This window comes from Oncorhynchus keta, chromosome 24 (assembly GCF_023373465.1).
Source record: "Oncorhynchus keta strain PuntledgeMale-10-30-2019 chromosome 24, Oket_V2, whole genome shotgun sequence".
Classification (NCBI taxonomy): Eukaryota; Metazoa; Chordata; class Actinopteri; order Salmoniformes; family Salmonidae; genus Oncorhynchus; species Oncorhynchus keta.
The window spans coordinates 7,393,165-7,401,890 of record NC_068444.1 but is presented as its reverse complement, the minus strand read 5'-3'; the positions used below and the strand labels follow the sequence as shown (position 1 = coordinate 7,401,890).

Genomic DNA, 8,726 nt, shown 5'->3' with positions numbered 1-8,726 from the left:
GATCAGGCCCTACACCCAAACAAGGGCACTGCGTTCATCCACCTCTGGCCTGCTTGCCTCCCTACCACTGAGGAAGTACAGTTCCCGCTCAGCCCAGTCTAAACTGCTCGCTGCTCTGGCCCCCAATGGTGGAACAAACACCCTCACGACACCAGGACAGCGGAGTCAATCACCACCTTCCGGAGACACCTGAAACCCCACCTCTTTAAGGAATACCTAGGATAGGATAAGTAATCCTTCTCACCCTTTAAGATTTAGATGCACTATTGTAAAGTGAATGAACCAAATTGTAAGTCGCTCTGGATAAGAGCGTCTGCTAAATGACTTAAATGTAAATGTAAATATATACAGACAGAACTACGAGGTCCACTATATATACAGACAGACATACGAGGTTCACTATATATACAGACAGAACTACCAGGTCCACTATATATACAGACAGAACTACGAGGTCCATTATATATACAGACAGAACTACGAGGTCCACTATATATACAGACAGAACTACGAGGTCCACTATATATACAGACAGAACTACCAGGTCCACTATATATACAGACAGAACTATGAGGTCCACTATATATACAGACAGAACTACGAGGTCCACTATATATACAGACAGAACTACGAGGTCCACTATATATACAGACAGAACTACGAGGTCCACTATATATACAGACAGAACTACGAGGTCCACTATATATACAGACAGAACTACGAGGTCCACTATATATACAGACAGAACTACCAGGTCCACTATATATACAGACAGAACTACGAGGTCCACTATATATACAGACAGAACTACGAGGTCCACTATATATACAGACAGAACTACGAGGTCCACTATATATACAGACAGAACTACGAGGTCCACTATATATACAGACAGAACTATGAGGTCCACTATATATACAGAGACCAGACAGAACTACCAGGTCCACTATATATACAGACAGAACTATGAGGTCCACTATATATACAGACAGAACTATGAGGTCCACTATATATACAGACAGAACTACGAGGTCCACTATATATACAGACAGAACTACGAGGTCCACTATATATACAGACAGAACTACCAGGTCCACTATATATACAGACAGAACTATGAGGTCCACTATATATACAGACAGAACTACGAGGTCCACTATATATACAGACAGAACTACCAGGTCTACTATATATACAGACAGAACTACGAGGTCCATTATATATACAGACAGAACTACCAGGTCCACTATATATACAGACAGAACTACGAGGTCCACTATATATACAGACAGAACTACGAGGTCCACTATATATACAGACAGAACTACGAGGTCCATTATATATACAGACAGAACTATGAGGTCCACTATATATACAGACAGAACTATGAGGTCCACTATATATACAGACAGAACTACGAGGTCCACTATATATACAGACAGAACTACCAGGTCCACTATATATACAGACAGAACTACGAGGTCCATTATATATACAGACAGAACTACCAGGTCCACTATATATACAGACAGAACTAAAAGCGTCAGCTAAATGGCATGTATTATTATTATTATTATATATACAGACAGAACTACGAGGTCCACTATATATACAGACAGAACTACCAGGTCCACTATATATACAGACAGAACTACGAGGTCCATTATATATACAGACAGAACTACCAGGTCCACTATATATACAGACAGAACTACCAGGTCCACTATATATACAGACAGAACTACGAGGTCCATTATATATACAGACAGAACTACCAGGTCCATTATATATACAGACAGAACTATGAGGTCCACTATATATACAGACAGAACTATGAGGTCCACTATATATACAGACAGAACTACCAGGTCCACTATATATACAGACAGGACTACCAGGTCCACTATATATACAGACAGAACTACCAGGTCCACTATATATACAGACAGGACTACCAGGTCCACTATATATACAGACAGAACTACCAGGTCCACTATATATACAGACAGAACTACGAGGTCCACTATATATACAGACAGAACTACCAGGTCCACTATATATACAGACAGAACTACGAGGTCCACTATATATACAGAGACCAGACAGGACTACCAGGTCCACTATATATACAGACAGAACTACGAGGTCCACTATATATACAGACAGAACTACGAGGTCCACTATATATACAGACAGAACTACGAGGTCCACTATATATACAGACAGAACTACGAGGTCCATTATATATACAGACAGAACTACCAGGTCCATTATATATACAGACAGAACTATGAGGTCCACTATATATACAGACAGAACTATGAGGTCCACTATATATACAGACAGAACTATGAGGTTCACTATATATACAGACAGAACTACGAGGTCCATTATATATACAGACAGAACTACGAGGTCCATTATATATACAGACAGAACTACGAGGTCCACTATATATACAGACAGAACTACCAGGTCCATTATATATACAGACAGAACTACGAGGTCCACTATATATACAGACAGAACTATGAGGTTCACTATATATACAGACAGAACTACGAGGTCCATTATATATACAGACAGAACTATGAGGTTCACTATATATACAGACAGAACTACGAGGTCCATTATATATACAGACAGAACTACCAGGTCCATTATATATACAGACAGAACTACGAGGTCCACTATATATACAGACAGAACTACGAGGTCCACTATATATACAGACAGAACTACGAGGTCCATTATATATACAGACAGAACTACGAGGTCCACTATATATACAGACAGAACTATGAGGTTCACTATATATACAGACAGAACTACGAGGTCCATTATATATACAGACAGAACTACCAGGTCCTTTATATATACAGACAGAACTACGAGGTCCACTATATATACAGACAGAACTATGAGGTCCACTATATATACAGACAGAACTACCAGGTCCATTATATATACAGACAGAACTACCAGGTCCACTATATATACAGACAGAACTACGAGGTCCACTATATATACAGACAGAACTACGAGGTCCATTATATATACAGACAGAACTACCAGGTCCATTATATATACAGACAGAACTACGAGGTCCATTATATATACAGACAGAACTACCAGGTCCACAATATATACAGACAGAACTACCAGGTCCACTATATATACAGACAGAACTACGAGGTCCACTATATATGCAGACAGAACTACGAGGTCCACTATATATACAGACAGAACTACGAGGTCCACTATATATACAGACAGAACTACGAGGTCCACTATATATACAGACAGAACTACGAGGTCCATTATATATACAGACAGAACTACGAGGTCCATTATATATACAGACAGAACTACCAGGTCCACTATATATACAGACAGAACTACCAGGTCCACTATATATACAGACAGAACTACGAGGTCCACTATATATGCAGACAGAACTACGAGGTCCACTATATATACAGACAGAACTACGAGGTCCACTATATATACAGACAGAACTACGAGGTCCACTATATATACAGACAGAACTACGAGGTCCATTATATATACAGACAGAACTACCAGGTCCACTGAGAGAGAGAGAGAGAGAGAGAGAGAGAGAGAGAGAAGAGAGAGAGAAGAGAGAGAGAGAGAGAGAGAGAGGGAGAGAGAGAGAGAGAGAGAGAGAGAGAGAGAGAGAGAGAGAGAGAGAGAGGGAGAGAGAGAGAGAGAGAGAGAGAGAGACAGAGAGAGAGAGAGAGAGAGAGAGAGAGAGAGACAGAGAGAGAGAGAGAGAGAGAGAGAGAGAGAGAGAGAGAGAGAGAGAGAGAGACAGAGAGAGAGAGAGAGAGAGAGAGAGAGAGAGAGAGAGAGAGAGAGAGACAGAGAGGTGGAGAAAATAATCCCATAAAGAATACCTGGCTGCTATTTACATTTACTGGAGTCAACTCAGCTGAGCATGAAGGAGTTGAGCATGAAGGAGTTGAGCATGAAGGAGTTGAGCATGAATGAGTTGAGCATGAATGAGTTGAGCATGAAGGAGTTGAGCATGAAGGAGCTGAGCATGAAGGAGTTGAGCATGAAGGAGCTGAGCATGAAGGAGTTGAGCATGAATGAGTTGAGCATGAAGGAGTTGAGCATGAAGGAGCTGAGCATGAAGGAGTTGAGCATGAAGGAGCTGAGCATGAAGGAGCTGAGCATGAAGGAGTTGAGCATGAAGGAGTTGAACATGAAAGAGCTGAGCATGAAGGAGCTGAGCATGGTGGAGTTGAGCATGAAGGAGTTGAGCATGAAGGAGTTGAGCATGAAGGAGTTGAGCATGAAGGAGTTGAGCATGAAAGAGCTGAGCATGAAGGAGCAGAGCATGATGGAGTTGAGCATGAAGGAGTTGAGCATGAAGGAGTTGAGCATGAAGGAGCTGAGCATGAAGGAGCTGAGCATGAAGGAGTTGAGCATGAAGGAGTTGAGCATGAAGGAGCTGAGCATGAAGGAGCTGAGCATGAAGGAGCTGAGCATGAAGGAGTTGAGCATGAAGGAGTTGAGCATGAAGGAGTTGAGCATGAAGGAGTTGAGCATGAAGGAGCTGAGCATGAAGGAGTTGAGCATGAAGGAGTTGAGCATGAAGGAGCTGAGCATGAAGGAGTTGAGCATGAAGGAGTTGAGCATGAAGGAGTTGAGCATGAAGGAGTTGAGCATGAAGGAGCTGAGCATGAAGGAGCTGAGCATGAAGGAGTTGAGCATGAAGGAGTTGAGCATGAAGGAGTTGAGCATGAAGGAGCTGAGCATGAAGGAGCTGAGCATGAAGGAGCTGAGCATGAAGGAGTTGAGCAGGTTGTGGGTAAATACTGTCCAAACACAAACTAACATACAACATGAACCTCTCTCTTTTTTACAGAGCCACTGAAATAGAGGTGAGTTACAGTATTAACTATTAGTGTGAGTTACAGTATTACCTATTAGTGTGAGTTACATTATTAACTATTAGTGTGGGTTACAGTATTAACTATTAGTGTGGGTTACAGTATTAACTATAGGGGTGAGTTACAGTATTAACTATTAGTGTGGGTTACATTATTACCTCTTTGGTGGGGATATGTTGGGTAGTTAAGCCTCAACCCACCACAACATGAAAAAGACAGACTGACTTTCTTTACTTCTCGCCCACCATCCATGAGCAGGCAGTTAGGAATCAGAGAGAAGATGAAGCTCCACCCATCCATCAGAGAGAAGATGAAGCTCCACCCATCCACCAGAGAGAAGATGAAGCTCCACCCATCCATCAGAGAGAAGATGAAGCTCCACCCATCCATCAGAGAGAAGATGAAGCTCCACCCATCCATCAGAGAGAAGATGAAGCTCCACCCATCCATGAGCAGGCAGTTAGGAATCAGAGAGAAGATGAAGCTCCACCCATCCATCAGAGAGAAGATGAAGCTCCACCCATCCATCAGAGAGAAGATGAAGCTCCACCCATCCATCAGAGGGAAGATGAAGCTCCACCCATCCATCAGAGAGAAGATGAAGCTCCACCCATCCATCAGAGAGAAGATGAAGCCACCCATCCATCAGAGAGAAGATGAAGCTCCACCCATCCATCAGAGAGAAGATGAAGCTCCACCCATCCATCAGAGGGAAGATGAAGCTCCACCCATCCATCAGAGAGAAGATGAAGCTCCACCCATCCATCAGAGAGAAGATGAAGCTCCACCCATCCATCAGAGGGAAGATGAAGCTCCACCCATCCATGGGCAGGCAGTTAGGCATCAGAGGGAAGATGAAGCTCCACCCATCCATGGGCAGGCAGTTCGGCATCAGAGGGAAGATGAAGCTCCACCCATCCATGGGCAGGCAGTTAGGTATCGTTGACTTGATGCGCTGAGACGTTTTCCCTTTAAACGATGCTACAGCAGGCATGAGAGGTAATCCTCAGGAGTTAAACGAAGGGAGAGGAGGAGGCAGACTCCTCTGGGCTTTTTATTTATTTTCCCATCACATGGGGTTGGGGTGACTGTAGGCTGTAGTAATATTATGGGCCTGGAGTCAACTAAAGTTATGCTGTGGTAAATGCACTTGACAGAACTTCAGCTCAACTTCGACACAGTTAAAATGAGAAAATGCTTTCTGCAGAGCTACAGTGACAGCAGGAACAATATACATTTACATTTACATTTACATTTAAGTCATTTAGCAGACGCTCTTATCCAGAGCGACTTACAAATTGGTGCATACACCTGCAATGTACCTGACACACAACTTTAGCTCAACTTTTGAAACCAACAACTAAATTACAAAAACAAAAATATACAACTTTATCAACAACTGCACATTTTTTTTTATTAAATAAAAAAGAAATGTAATAAAAAAATACTTGTTTTACAAACGTTACCAGTAAGTGACAATGTAACTTTGTAGATTAAATCTGAGGCTAGGATTAGAAAGTTTCCTAACCTTTACCGTGGTATCTTATCTTAACTTAACGTAACTTATCTTATCTTATCTTAACTTAACATAACTTATCTTATCTTAACTTAACTTAACTTATCTTAACTTAACTTATCTTATCTTATCTTAACTTAACGTAACTTATCTTATCTTAACATAACTTATCTTATCTTAACTTAACGTAACTTATCTTATCTTAACTTAACTTAACTTATCTTATCTTAACTTAACTTAATTTATCTTATCTTATCTTAATTTAACTTAACTTAAGTTGTCTTATCTTAGCTTATCTTCTTGTCTTATCTTATCTTAACTTAACTTATCTTAACTTATCTTCTTATCTTATCTTAACTTAACTTAACTTAAGTTAAGTTGTCTTATCTTAGCTTAACTTAACTTAACTTATCTTAACTTATCTTCTTGTCTTAACTTATCTTATCTTACACCACAGCGTCGTGACAGCAGCACAAGTGCCTGTCAAGAGCTTTGGGGAGAGACCAGTTCAAATCAAATCAAATCAAATGTTAGTGGTCACACATACACATGGTTAGCAGATGTTAATTGGACTGTAAAGACATGCGTGTGCATCTAGTTCCGACTGTGCAGTAATATCTAACAAGTAATCTAACAATTCTCCAACAACTACCTAATACAGACATCTAAAGGGATGAATGAGAATATGTACATATAAATATATGGATGAGCGATGGCCGAGCAGCACAGGCAATATGCAATAGATGGTATAAAATACAGTATGTACAATGTGATATGAGTAACGCAAGATTATTTGAAGTGGTATTGTCTAAAGTGACTAGTGATCCATTTATTGAAGTGTCCAGTGATTGGGTCTCTCTGAGTTAGTGGTTGGGTCTCAATGTAGGCAGCAGCCTCTCTGAGTTAGTGGTTGGGTCTCAATGTAGGCAGCAGCCTCTCTGAGTTAGTGGTTGGGTCTCAATGTAGGCAGCAGCCTCTCTGAGTTAGTGGTTGGGTCTCAATGTAGGCAGCAGCCTCTCTGAGTTAGTGGTTGGGTCTCAATGTAGGCAGCAGCCTCTCTGAGTTAGTGGTTGGGTCTCAATGTAGGCAGCAGCCTCTCTGAGTTAGTGGTTGGGTCTCAATGTAGGCAGCAGCCTCTCTGAGTTAGTGACTGCTGTTTAGCAGTCTGGTGGCCTTGAGGTAGAAGCTGTTTTTCAGTCTCTCGGTCCCAGCTTTGATGCACCTGTACTGACCTCGCCTTCTGGATGATAGCGGGGTGAACAGGCAGTGTCTCTGGTGGTTGTTGTCTTTGATGATCTTTTTGGCCATCCTGTGACATCGGGTGGTGTAGGTGTCATGGAGGGCAGGTAGTTTGTCCCCGGTGATGCGTTGTGCGGACCGCACCACCCTCTGGAGAACATTGCGGTTGAGGGCAGTTGCCTTACCAGGCTGTGAAACAGCTCATTCTATCTATTTGACTGTTCACATAGGCGATAACAAACAAATGTTTTTGGGAGGTTTCTCAAGAGACAATCCTGTTGTGTAAACGTGCGAAATTCTCACATTTGAACCACACCTCGTGAGGTTACGCATGACACTCGCCCGACAGCTGCCCCCTCCCAGCAGGACAGTGAAAACAGACTGGTCTCGTTGAACTCAACACTCCTACAGTATATATGGTAAAAGCAGAGCAATGTTTTTGAAACAGTTGAAATGTATGTTTCCTTATATTTGAGACGTGTTTTATTTATTTTTTACCTCAAATATTTTCATTTTACCGGATGCACTGAGTCACAAAACTGGAAGAATATTCCAGTTACAATATATATATATATATATTTTTACAAATGTTAATACTATGTTGAAATGTTGAGATATGCAAGTCAAATTAAAGTGAGTCAAAAAAGTATTTAGTCAGCCACCAATTGTGCAAGTTCTCCCACTTAAAATGATGAGAGAGGCCTGTAATTTTCTTCATAGGTACACTTAAACTATGACAGACAAAATGAGAAAATAAAATCCAGAAAATCACATTGTAGGATTTTTAATGGATTTATTTGCAAATGATGGTGGAAAATAAGTATTTGGTCAATAACAAAAGTTTATCTCAATACTTTGTTATATACCCTTTGTTGGCAATGACAGAGGGCAAACATTTTCTGTAAGTTTTCACAAGGTTTTCACACACAGTTGCTGGTATTTTGGCCCATTCCTCCATGCAGATCTCCTCTAGAGCAGTGATGTTTTGTGGCTGTTGCTGGGCAACACGGACTTTCAACTCCCTCCAAAGATTGTCTATGGGGTTGAGATGT

The 8,726-nt window shown here is 41.2% G+C and overlaps 1 protein-coding gene across 1 annotated transcript; it reads left to right on the top strand.

Annotated features, from left to right (window-relative positions):
* Window positions 1-5,169: 5,169 nt before the first annotated feature.
* LOC127911293 (uncharacterized) lies at window positions 5,170-5,865 on the top strand. Its single transcript, XM_052477454.1, has one exon. The coding sequence runs from the start codon at window positions 5,170-5,172 to the stop codon at window positions 5,863-5,865; it is 696 nt and encodes a 231-aa protein (XP_052333414.1).
* Window positions 5,866-8,726: the final 2,861 nt, after the last annotated feature.

What these genes read in the sequence shown, in the direction of transcription:
- LOC127911293 (XM_052477454.1), top strand. Translation starts at nt 5,170, where the DNA reads ATGAGCAGGCAGTTAGGAATCAGAGAGAAGATGAAGCTCCACCCATCC.